Source organism: Notamacropus eugenii, chromosome 6 (assembly GCF_028372415.1).
Source record: "Notamacropus eugenii isolate mMacEug1 chromosome 6, mMacEug1.pri_v2, whole genome shotgun sequence".
NCBI classification, from domain to species: domain Eukaryota; kingdom Metazoa; phylum Chordata; class Mammalia; order Diprotodontia; family Macropodidae; genus Notamacropus; species Notamacropus eugenii.
The window spans coordinates 14,750,696-14,763,581 of record NC_092877.1 but is presented as its reverse complement, the minus strand read 5'-3'; the positions used below and the strand labels follow the sequence as shown (position 1 = coordinate 14,763,581).

Genomic DNA, 12,886 nt, shown 5'->3' with positions numbered 1-12,886 from the left:
AAAATAAAGAGGATCATGCATTCTTCATACCCACTACAAGTGTAAGGGACTAAAGTTCTGTCCCAGGCCTCTTGGAAGGCACTGAAAGATAAACAGTTAGGGGGAGGAGGGAGGATGGATGGTATTTGGCCTTGAGGACTCACTGTTCACTCTCAACTCACCTGCAAACTTGGCCAATGGGATCCGGCTTAGCATCCGCTCTGATTTCTGGGCATCACTCCAGTTGGCCCTGCCCATGGTAGTCATCGCCACTGTAGGATTCATCGTGTTCACACGGATCTGGGTTAGGAGGGTTCAGGTTGGTCCTTCAGGGGCATGGCCACACCTAGGACAAGCCTGAGAATCTCAGGGTCTGACCCGAGAGGGTCCTTGGAGGGAATCTTGGCCAACTCAGGGGAAACCCAAGTCCTGTCTACAGTGTACCTGATGCGTGCTTGTCCAGCTTTCGCCTGAAGACATCCCCGCCCCCCCTCCTCCTGAAGCGCCTTGTTCCACTTTGGGGCGGTTCTGCTTGCTCAGAAGGTTTTGTGTTTTGTTTTGTTTTGCTGATAGCAAGGCTCCATTTGCTTGTTTATAGCTTTTACCCATTACTTTGGACTCTGCCCTCTGGCCAGTCAGTAGGACTTTATGAAGTGCCTACTATGTGCCATGCACTGGGACCATAGTGAACAAATCTAATGCCTCTTCTAAAAAACAGCTGTTCAGTTTCAGGAACACAGCGTTAATAAAACATTCCCGTCAGTAAAAAAAAAAGAAAAATAGCAGTTGCTCCTGAGTAGGCCAAGCTTATATAATCAAGATGACCTTTCTGCCTAAATTAATTTACCTATTCAGTGACATACCAATCAAACTACCAAAATTATTTTATCGTGCTAGAAATAACAATAACAAAATTCATTTGAAAGAAGAAAAGATCAAGGGAATTAGTAAAAAAAAAAATGCAAAGGAAGATGGTCTAGCCATACCAGATCTAAAACTGTATTGTAAAGTGGCAATCATCAAAATTATTTTGATAAACGGTAAAAGGATATGAACAGATAATTTTCAGATAAGAAATCAGAGCTATCTATATTAATATGAAAAATGCTCTAAATTGCTTGATTATAGAAATACAAATTAAAACAACTCTGAGGTACCTCAGAGCTATCAGATTGGCTAATATGATAGAAAAGGAAAACGATAAATGTTGGAGAAGATATGGGAAAGTTGGAACATTAATGCATTGTTGGTGGAGTTGTGAACTGATCCATCCATTCTGGAGAGCAATTTGAAACTGTGCCCAAAGGGCAATCAAACTGTGCATGTCCTTTGATCCAGCAATACCACTATGAGGTTTGTGAACCAAAGAGACCATAAAACAAGGGGAAAGGACCTTCAAGTACAAAAATGTTTATAGCAGTTCTTTTTGTGGTGGTAAAGAACTGAAAATTGTGGTGTATAAATGCAGTGGAATACTATTGTGCTATAAAGAATGATGAGCAAGTGGATTTCAGAAAACTCTGGAAAGGCTTACATGAATTGTTACTGAGTGAAGTGAGCAGAACCAGGAGAATATTATACACGGTAACATTGTAACACTGTGCCACGATCAACTGTGACTTCGCTCTTCTCAGCAAAGGCTCATGATGGAAGAAGCTATCCACATCCAAAGAAAGAACTATAGTCTGAATGTAGATTGAAGAGATTATTTTCACATGTTTTTTGTTTTTTTGTGGCTTTCCCCTTTTTTTTTCTGTTTCTTCTTTCACATGACTAATGTAGGAATATATTACCATATTGCATATGTATAATCTATATCAGATTGCTTGCCATCTTGGGAAGGATCAAGGGAAGGGAGGAAGGGAGAAAAATTTGGAACTTAAAATCTTGTAAAAAATGAATATTGAAAACTATGTTTACTTATAATTGGCAAAAATAAATAGTATTTGCGAAAGAATGATCGTTTTATTTTCATATTGTCTGTTTTTATTCCTTCAGTTTCTTTTTCTTGTCTTATTTTTATAGCTAGCATTTTTTTCTACAATATTGAAGAATAATGGTGGTCATGGACATCCTTGCTTCACTCCTGATGTTATTGTTAAGGCTTCTAATTTATCCCCATTACAAATATTGCTTACTCGTTGTTTTAGATAGATGCTACTTATCATTTTAAAGAGAGATTCTATTGATTCCTATGCTTTCTAGTGTTTTTCAGTAGGAATGGGTGTTGAACTTTGTCAAAGACTTTTTCTGCATCTTTTTATATATGATTTCTGTTGTCATTGCTGTGATGAGTTATCCTGATAGTTTTTTTACCAGTATTGAACCAGCTGTGCCTGGTAGAAATCGCACATGGTCATAGTGTATAATCTTTGTGAGATATTGCTATAATCTCTTTTCTAGTATTTTATTTAAAATTTTTGTATTGATATTCATTAAGGAAATTGGTCTATAGTTCTGACTCTGGTTTTGCTCTTCCTGATTTAGGTATAAAAACCATATTTGTGTCACAAAAGGAATTTGATAGGACTCCTTTACCTATCTTTTCAAATAATTTATGTTGTTTGGATTAATTGTATCTTAAATGTTTAGTAGAATTGACTTGTGAATCCATTTGATCGTGGGGATTTTTAATTAGGGAGCTCAATTATGGTTTGTTCAATTTCTTTTTCTGTGATAGGGTTATTTAAGTATTTTATTTTCTTTTCTGTTAATCTAGGCAGTTTATCTTTTGGTAAATTCATCTATTTTATTTAAATTGTCAGTTTTATTGGCATATAATTGGGCAAAATAACTCCTAATGATTGCTTTAATTTCATCTTATTTAATGGTGCATTCACCCTTCTCATTTTTGATATTAAAAATTTGGTTTTCTTTCTTTTTAAATATCAAATTAACCAAAGATTTATATATTTTATTAATTTTTTCTTTCTATAAAATCAGCTCCCAGTTTTATTTATTAGTTCACTGTTTTTTTTTTTTACTTTCAGTTTTATTAATCTCTTCTTTGACTTGTAGGATTTCCTTTTTTTGTTTAACTAAGGATTTAAAATTTGTTCTTTTTCTTTTTTTTAGGTACATGCTCAATTTATTGATCCTTTCTTTCTTTAACTGATGTATACATTTAGAGATACAAATTTTTCCCTAAGTACTGCACCCCGCAAATTTTGGAATGTCTCTTTGTTGTCATTCTTCCTAATGAAATTATTAATTGCTTCTGTGACTTGCTCTTTGACCTACTCATTCTTTAGGATTAGAATACTTAGTTTCCAATTAACTTTTAATCTGTGCTTCCATGGTGCTTTATTAAATGATTTTTTTTGTTGTATTATGGTCTAAAAAGAGTGTATTTTATATTTCTGGGGTTTTTTTGCATTTAGTTGTGAGGTTTTTATGCCTGAATTCTTGGTCAGTTTTTGTACAGCTAAGAAATTGTATATTCCTTTCTATTCCCATTCAGTTTTCTCCAGAGGTCTATCATATCTAAATTTTCTAAGATTTTATTCATCTCCTTGATTTCTTTACTGTTTGTTTTATGGTTAAATTTATCCAGCTCTGAGAGGGGAAAGTTGAGGTCCCTCACTATTATAGTTCTGCTGTAATTCACTTAACTTTTCCTTTAAGAATTTGGATACTATGCCATTTGGTGCATATATGTTTAGTATTGATACTGCTTTGTTGTGTGTGGTTCCCTGCTTCTCCATTTTAATTATATCTCTTTTTGCTTCTGCTTTGTCTGCGATCATAATTGCTATCCCTGCCTTTTTTATTTCTGCTGAAACATGATAGATTCTGCTCCAGCTTCTTATTTTAACTCTTTGTTTCTCTGTTTCAGGTGTGTTTCTTACAAGCAATATATTGTTGCATTCCGGTTGCCAGTTCATTGTGTTACCCATTTCCATTTTATGGGTGAGTTCATCTCATTCACATTCACAGTTATGATTACTCACTGGGTATTTTTCTCCATCCTGTTTTCTTCTGCTTCTTCTTCGCTCTTTATTCTTTCCCTTTTTTAAAGTCTGTTTTGCTTCTAACTGCTGCCTTACTTTATCTGCTCTCTCTTATCACCTTCCCTCCTCCCCCCTTCTCTTAGTTCTTTTCCCTCTTCCCTGTTGGGCAAGATAGAGTTCTCTTACCAACTGAATGTGTATGTGTACATACATAACATGCATACAATATATGTAATTTTCCCCTTTTTGAACCAATTTTGATGTGAGGTCCAAGCATTGCCTGCTCCCCCAAACCTTTCACTATAAAGCTCTTCCTTGAATACCTCTTTTATGTGAGATAATTTTCACCACTCTCCCTCTCCCTGCCTCCTTCTCTCAGGGTATCCCTCTTTCTTGCCTATCTATATTTTTTTACATCATCCTAATAAAATTGACTCACTGCTGTGTTCTCTTTCTACGTAGAATTTTTCTAACAGTCCTAACAGTGACAGAGTTCTTAGAAGATACATATGTAATCTTCCTGTATAGAAAGGTGCACAGTTTAACCTTGTTGAATACCTTATGATTTCGCTTTCATGTTTTTTTATGCTTCTCTAGAGTCTTGTATTTGAAAATCAGACTTTCTGTTCAGCTCTGGTCTTTTTGTAAGGAATGCTTGAAAGTCCTCTATTTCATTAAATATTCACTTTTTGTCTTTGATAGATTATACTCAGTTTTGCTGGGTATGTTATCCTTGGTTGAAATCACAACTTTCTTGCCTTTCAGAATATCATATTCCAAGCCCTCTGCTCTTTAATATGGTAGCTGCTAAATTTTGTGTGACTCTAAGTGTGGCTCCATGGTATTTGAATGTTTTCTTTCTTGCTGCCAGAAGTGTTTTGTCTTTGACTTGGGAGCTCTGGAATTTGGTTATAATATTCCTGGGAGTTTGCATTTTGGGATATCTTTCACCTGAAAGATTGGTGTATTCTTTTAATTTTTATTTTGCCCTCTCTAACAGCAAGCACCCTGGCATACACAGGAGGGCCTGCTAGCACAGGTTCTTTGATATACTTTTATAAAAGGAAGGAATCACAACCTTCTTAACCCACTTCCTCATTAGCAATTAACAAAAGGTGTGGGCCTTCCTACAAAACAAGCCTCCCCTAATCAGGCTTCCCTTAATGTACTCACCTGAAGCCTATTAATGGGCAGGGGAAGAGCTTTAACTCTCATTAACGTAAATCTCACTAATATTACACTCTCCAGTTCTAGGATATTGGGGGGCAGTTTTCTTTGATAATTTCTTGAAATATGATATCTAGTCTCTTTCTTTCATTGTGGCCTTAAGGAATCTCAGAATTCTTAAAGTATCTCTGCTGGATGTATTGTTCAGGTCAGTTGCATTTCCAGTGAGATATTTCACAATTATTTTTTCATTATTTTGACTTTATGTTATTGTTTCTTGATGTCTCATGGAGTTGTAAATTTCCACTTGCCCAGTTCTAATTTTTACAGAATTATTTTTCGTGAGCTTTTGTATCTCTTTTTCCATTTGGCCAATTCTGTTTTTTAAGGTATTATTTTCTTTAGTATTTTTTTGTGCTTCTTTACCAAGGTATCAGTTGTCTTCTCCTAATTTCCTTCTTCCACTCCCATTTCTTTACCTAATTTTTCCTCTACTTTTCTTATTTTATTTTAGAAATAAATTTTTAGCTTTTTCCGGTAATCCTTGTTGGGCTTGTATCCAAGTTATATTTTTCTTTGATGCTTCGCTGATAGCTGTTTTGACTTCATTGTCTTCTGGGTTTGTGTCTTAATTTTCCCTTTTGCCATAGTAGCTTTTTATGGTCAGTTTCTTTTATTTTCCCTTTTTTTCTTATTGTTCATTTTCTCATTCTATTTATTGATTTTGAATTTCATATTAACATTGGACTGTGTTCCAGATTGTGGGTGGAGGGTGCTATTTTTAGAGATAATTCTCAGGGTTTGGAAATTTTCAGCTCTTCTGAGTTGGTGTGATCTGGGGACATGTGAGGTCACTGTTCTTTTTGTCTTCGTCAGGAATGGACCCTGAGCCCTTGAGACTGTAATCAATATGGCTCTTCAGGGCTCCCCCTTGGCACCAGAAGTGGTACTGCCTCTCCGGGTCCCTGATCTCTTGGGGCTGGGAGTGGTGCTGTTCCCCCCCCCACCCCAAGACTTCTACTTCCTCTCTGCCCTGGAACTGTGACCCAGAAGTGGATATAAACAATGGGATTGCCAAAAAGTATCTGATCCTTCATCAAGTACCAGCATGGGGATCTCTTGTTCACTCTTTCTGACCAGGTGCCAGGTCTCTTTACCATTTGTGACTTGTGAGTCCCCAAAGCTACAGTTGTTTCTCTGACACAACTTAGTCCCACCACATGAGCACATCCACATGGGCTCTGGTCCAGCCTCTACCCCTGTGTCACAGATCTCTCTTTTTAACCTCCTATACTGTCTTGGGCTAGAGGACATCTCACTCTGGCTTTTTAATTGGCTCTGCCACTCCAGAATTTGATTTGAGGTGAGATTTTAAAGTTGTTTGGAGAGAAATGTTGGGAGAACTCAGATTAATGCTTCTCCACCACCTTGGCATCATCCTTTGAAGTTTCAAATAGTTTTAATGTTAATACATAGTAATCACATAGAATGTTATGAAGTCTTAAATTGGAAAACTACCAAAAAGCCATCAGAAGGTATTTCTTAGGGTAAGACATTTTTCTGAGAAAAAATATCTTATGGTTAGAAGCCCTAGTGAGTGAAGGTGACTGAAAGAGCATTACTTCCTTCAGACAACCACCACAATTTACATAAACCGCTTGTGCTGTCTGGCAAAGGATTATTTGCTGTCAGTCCCTGGGGACTTTTAACATTGGTTTGTTTTGTCAATAGATTTAAAGAAAGTTCTGAATTTCCGGATATGTATTTGTTAACCATTTTCAATGATGACATTTGTGAAATTGGATATTCTGAAAGCCTTAAAAAGGCAGTAAAAGCACTGTTGTAAAACCCTGCATATCTCTCTGTCTCTCACTTTCTTTTGTTCTGTGGTAAATACAAGCATAAGATGAAAGACTGTAATGGGCTTTACAGTTAATTCCTGTTGATTATTTGCTGTCAGTATCCCTGAAATAGCTGCAGGAAATGTACAATATGAACTTCGGTTTGAGAATCGGAAGGAATCTTTTAAAAATATTTAAAGTGTTGATCTTGAAACATCCTTAAGGAGACATGTAGAGCCAGTGTAAATTGCAATCTGGCTGCTTCTGTTTGGTATTCCGTTTGGTACTTGGTACCAGAGATGTCACAGAGACAGCTCTGTCACTGGGATCTTGTCTTGCACCAGCCAGACTGATAGACAGATCTTTGAAGCAGTTTGGTTTTGTGGGAAAATCATTGTACCGAAATTCAGTGGACTCAGGTTCTAGACCATGATTCTTTTTTTAAAGAGGTGCCAGTTTAACTAGGTGATTTTGGTCAAGTCATATTATTCTCTAGGCTTTGGTTTCTGTAGTTATAAAATGGGGAAAATTGGAATTAGTGATTTTTAATGTCCTTTTCAGCTCTTAAAAATTTTATTATTCTAAGTAAAGCACATCTCACTGAAAAATAGCTATTAGACATCTTTGAGTGTGTTTCTAGTAATATTATTATTGTAGCAAACAAATTTTGGCCATAGAACCCAGTATAACTACATTATACATTTCAGAATTCTTCCAGCTACAGTCATAACTGATGTAGTATCGAATTTTATATAGGAGTATCTACTTGATATTCAAATATGTCTAATTATAATTAGATGATAAATATAATTATACATGTAATATCTAATAGTATCTTATTTCACATACAAATGCCTCTAAAATTATCTTTAAAAAAAGGTCATTGACTAGTTCCTTACTAGCAGGTCTTTTCATTTTAAGTCAGTGAGGTGGAAGGAAGTCAGAAGAGGCCAGAGTTTGAATTCTAGCTGGTATTTATTAGCACTGTAACCTTGGGCAGCTCTTGTCAACTCTCTATGCCCCAGATTTCTTATCCGTAAAGTAGATAATAATACTTATATAATCTCCATGGTTCTATGGCACGTTCAAGGAGGAAGGGGGACATTCAAGGAGGACTAGCACCTCTGATGGGAGGACTTGGGGAGTTCTTTTCAAGGTTGTTCATCAACCCTTGGTGTTTGCCTGACACTTGTCTCTCACATGTGGCTCCAAGAAGCTCTAGTATGTGCAGTGGCCACACCTTGGTACACTGTCTAAGCCAGTAGGTTAAACCAGGTTGATGGTAAGTGATGGGCCTCAAACCCATTGGTGAGTTAGGGGGTGTCTGCCCTAAGCCTGTGAAGATTTCCCCTAGTAGAATGGGCAGATGAGAACAATTTGTTCCAGTGGCCATGAAGGCAGTAATGCAGATGCTGTGGCCAGACCTGGAAGACACCAAGCATATCCACCGCATCTGGGGCCATTGCCAGTCATCTTGGCTTTTGTCTTGGTAGATGTTGATGAGTCTGGAAGAGAAAGTGAGGCTGGTGACTCTGTGCCTCTGCCTCACTTAAATCCAAGTCATGTGTGTATCAAGACATCACTCAGTGAGGTTTGGGTCCTCTTCAACACCTTGCAGGGTTGTTGGGAGGACCAGATGAGATATTGAGCTACCAATGTTAATAAATAATAACAGTTCAAGACTAGCCACATATATTAGTTGAAACTCAGTTCCTTATTCACATACCATCATTTTGTTAACTGCTGCTTGTGTTTAAGACTTAGTGTATTGCCTTGATTTCTCTTTAGGTTACGTTGTAAATTTTAAGGCCATAGGACTACACAGAAAACAAATTTATTTACTTTTTGGTTATCAGAAGAGAATTTAGGATCAAACTTCTAACTTTATTTCCTTACAATAAAAAATCTTAATATTCATCAAATCATAGAGACTATAGTGAGATATAAAAATAGAGAGACTGTCATACCAAAGAGATGGGAAAAGTATATGATAGAAATGGTGATTCCTACTTTCTCTTAATGGTGTATATTTAAATACTAGGTCCCCAACAGTCCATAAACTCCCTAAGTCCACTTGCCATAGAGCCATGAAACATTTTCCCTTCTGATAGTGTTTTCCCCTCCCCCTCCTATTGCATAGGTCCCTTGGGCAGAGATTATATTGTGCCTAAACTTTTTACACTTATCATATCCTAAAGCTTCCTAATGGTAACCCCTGGTATTGATTTTACAAATTTCTTTTTAGAGTGTTCAGAATAGTTTCACTACCTTTTTGTGAATCAGGAAGATCTTCCGTGGAAAAACTGAAGACAGAAAAGTTAAGTGACTTCTTTATGACAGTTATCAAGGGAGTCTTAGAGGCGTATAGTTTCTTGATTCCTAAATTCCATGCTATCTCAACTGTTTCCATTTCTCCTTTTAAGTTTGTGATCCTTCACATACCTTCTTCAGACAGTTTCCAGAGAGGCAGTAATTGTGTGTCATTTATTTATTTTGTCTTTATAGCACAGATGGAAAGGCTGCTCACGTAGATATGTCTGTTAAATTGTTGTGATTGGGGATCATGGAGGAAGATCGGTTAATTGAACAAGCCCTGGATCAATTTATTAATCGCCATGAACAGACATATGAAGAATTTTTGAATACTTTCACTCATCTTTCAAAAGGTAAAATTGAAGAGTGAGTGATACTTTTATATTTTAACACAATGATGAAAATATAGTAATTTCTTTGTTGTCTCTTTGTAGAGGGTTTCTGAGTACTTCATAAGCATTCATTTATCCAGTTCACATTGTATTGCCCTTTGCCATGTTACCAGCAAACTCTCTGGCTGCCAACAAATTGAGAAGTTCAGAGACCAAATAGAGAGTTATTATCATTGAAAAGCATATATTAAGTTTTCCTTTGTGATGATACAGTATGAAGATTTTGATTTCTTTGGGCAGGCAAAGAGAGGTTAGAGAAGGAGCTGTCTGACTCCCTTGATTAGCTATACATGTATTAGGGAACATTTCTGATGTCAAACATATGTATGTTTGTATGGTATACTTAGAAAAAGGCATATCACTATATCCACATTGATTTTATTCTTGCTGTAAATTGTTGCAAAAATTGAGCTGAAATAAGTGATATCACAAGTCACATAAACTGCATTTCCAAGTACACTAGCTTGGTTTTTTTTCCCTCCTTTCAATATATCCCAAGGCACTGGTTCACATTATAAACTAATGACCTGAAAAAAAATCCACTTAAGGTACAAAATATTTCTGAGTTCTAAGTGCAAAAACATGTCTTAAACTAGCAAACTCATTTTCTTTTCTGAAACATTTAAAAAATTTCTGAAGAGCTAAACTGGTACTATTAAGTAGGACCCAATAGTTGGGCAGTGGGTAATGTAACGGACCCTTGCGAAAGTGGCTGATTCACATTCCATGTGCATGAGGAGGACACTGCTTCAAAGACCTCATTCTTTCATTTCACAAGCCCTTCATTTGTCTTCCTGGGCTGTGGTGCTTCACGGATGTGCAGTAGAATCAGTTTGGTGTGAAAGTGGTTATCACCCTGCATACGTTTGCATATTTCTCTAGGAAGTTTAGTTTTCAAAGTCTGTTACATTTCAATTCAAAAAGAGTGACTGTTCTGTTTATTGTTATAATACTTATATGCCAGGATGCTCTTCCAACACTGTTAAAAGGGTTACTAATCCTATTAAAAATATTTCCCGGAAAAAATATTAAACCATAGCTTTATTAAATTCACATTACTGATTCAGAATCTTGGAAACCAGTCTGAAACTGTTAATATTGTAATATAATTTTCACCTATAGTAGTTTTATTTTAACTAGTTTATGGAGTTTAAAAAGTGAGCACCTCTAGCTTGCCGAACTGTGTCAAGCTGACAATAAATATTGAACTCAGAATGCATTGTTTAATAGATGATTCGTTCAATATTTCTGAATGACAAAAACATCACTAGTGTCTTTGGTTCCCCGTTGATGTCCAGGGCTTTCTTTAAAAGGATCTTAGAAAATCAAGGTGTAGAGTTTGGCGTCATTCATTGGTAAAGACTTTATAGTAGAAAGAACACAGGACTTGTGTCAGAAGACTTGGGTTCGAATTAGGTTCTGTCTTTTAGTAGCTAGGTACCATGAGCAAGTTCCTTATGTCCAAGTCTCAATTTACTCATTTGCAAAATAGGGATAATAATACTTGTATTGCCTGTTTCATAAAGTTGTTGAAAAAGCTTTGTGAACCTTAAAAAATCCTATATAAATGTAAGTTTATATTGTTATAGCTTATACATTTAATCATACATAATGCATATAATTATAAGAACATTAATCCTGTTATCAAGGATATAACACAAATATTTTATTCCTTTATATCTCAACTACTTTTGTAGATATGCTTCATTAAAGATGTCTTTCAAGACTTGGCTCCAGCCCACCGTTCCGGGCTTATAATCCTTTATATCCCCTTCCTGCTCTCTGCTGTCCAGTCACACTGACCTTCTGATTCTTCGTACATGACAGTCTTCTCTCCCTTCCCTGAGCCTTTGCACAGGCTCCCCTCCAGGCATGGCATCCAATTCCCCCCACTTCCTTTGACTCCTTTGTTTCCTTCTAGGCTTAGCTCAAGGGTCACCATCTACCCAAGGACTTTCCCTGTAGGTGTTAGTACTTCCCTGGCAGCTAGGTGGTTCAAATTTGGCATCAGGTGTTTACTAGCTGTGTGACCCTGGGCAAGTCACTCAACCCTGTTTGCCTTAGTTTCTCCATCTGTGAAGTGAGCTGGAGAAGGAAATGGCAAACCACTCCAGTATCTTTGCCAAGAAAACCCCAAAAGGGGACATGAAAAGTTGAATGTGACAGAAAATGACTTACTAACAAATTAGTGCCTCCGCCACCACAATTACCTTACACTTACTTTGTAATTGTTTTAGTATTGACTTCATATGTACTTCTTGCCTCCCCCTATATAACATAAGCTCCCTACTGGTAAGGATTTAAAAAGTTTTGTCTTTACATCCCTGGCAACCTGCGTAGTGCCTGGCACATAGCAGGTGCTTAATAAATACTTGTTGATTGATCAATTCTTTAGATTATCCATGTAATCAAAAATGTTGTTTTCTTTTAAAATCATTTTAACATTCTCAAATTTTTTGTTGTTTACTCTTAAAAAACAAACTCATAGGCTTGAGTATAGAACCAGACAATACAGAACTTTTGACATCAAACAGAGCCATTGACTTGAGTGTTGCTTGAACCATAAGACCCATAATTACTAGATCATAAAATGCCTTCATTGGCAATGATCATTTCTGACCTCATTTTCATTTATTTTTGTGCTAACGTAGACAAATCTCTCTAGAGCAGCTCTCTACTGACGTTGCTTTGTTCTAATGTGGCTTAGTGGTTATTCTTAACTGTTGTAAATTCTAGAAAACTTGTTTTCATTTCAGTCCATACCAGAATTACCACATGACCCAATTTGGAAAGCATTCACACTACCTTTCAGAATTGTAATTATTGGTCATATTTCTCACACAGAGAAATTGTATATTCAGGAAATCAGTGGCTTAGAAACTGGCATTAAACCTCGTCAACCCCATTTTATTGCATCTGGTGACCATGAAGGGTTGCATCAGTTATATTCACTTCAATATCACTCAATTCATTCTTCACAAAGAGGGCTAGTTGCACTGATTTCATGCTTCAGCCTAAAATATAAGGCAGCTCCCAGAAAAGTTGTCTTTTTCATTGATTATCTGTCAATGGTTTGGGGATGGAGATGAATCTACTGTGTCCCCTCTGATTAGCCCTTAAATAATATATCCATTCTTTGCTTGTCAGTATCAATTCCTGATTCTGAAAGATTCTGCTTTTCCCAATGATGCCCATTTTCAGCTTTTTTTTAGTATTCTCTCTGTAAAATCCACACGTTCTCATT

The 12,886-nt window shown here is 36.5% G+C and overlaps 1 protein-coding gene across 20 annotated transcripts in view; it reads left to right on the top strand.

Moving 5' to 3' along the window:
• The window catches only part of IFTAP (intraflagellar transport associated protein), a 90,343-nt gene that overhangs the window by 35,116 nt on the left and 42,341 nt on the right, over positions 1-12,886 (top strand). For 11 of the 20 annotated variants that reach the window (XM_072619093.1, XM_072619109.1, XM_072619092.1 and 8 more), the window contains 2 exons: positions 3,815-3,888; positions 9,443-9,603. In XM_072619093.1, the coding sequence (XP_072475194.1) occupies positions 9,501-9,603 (103 nt within the window). In that variant the 5' untranslated portion in view covers positions 3,815-3,888; positions 9,443-9,500. Of the gene's footprint in view, positions 1-3,814; positions 3,889-9,182; positions 9,255-9,442; positions 9,604-12,886 lie in introns of all 20 variants that reach the window. The other 9 variants (XM_072619111.1, XM_072619100.1, XM_072619101.1 and 6 more) reach the window with 5 other exon arrangements.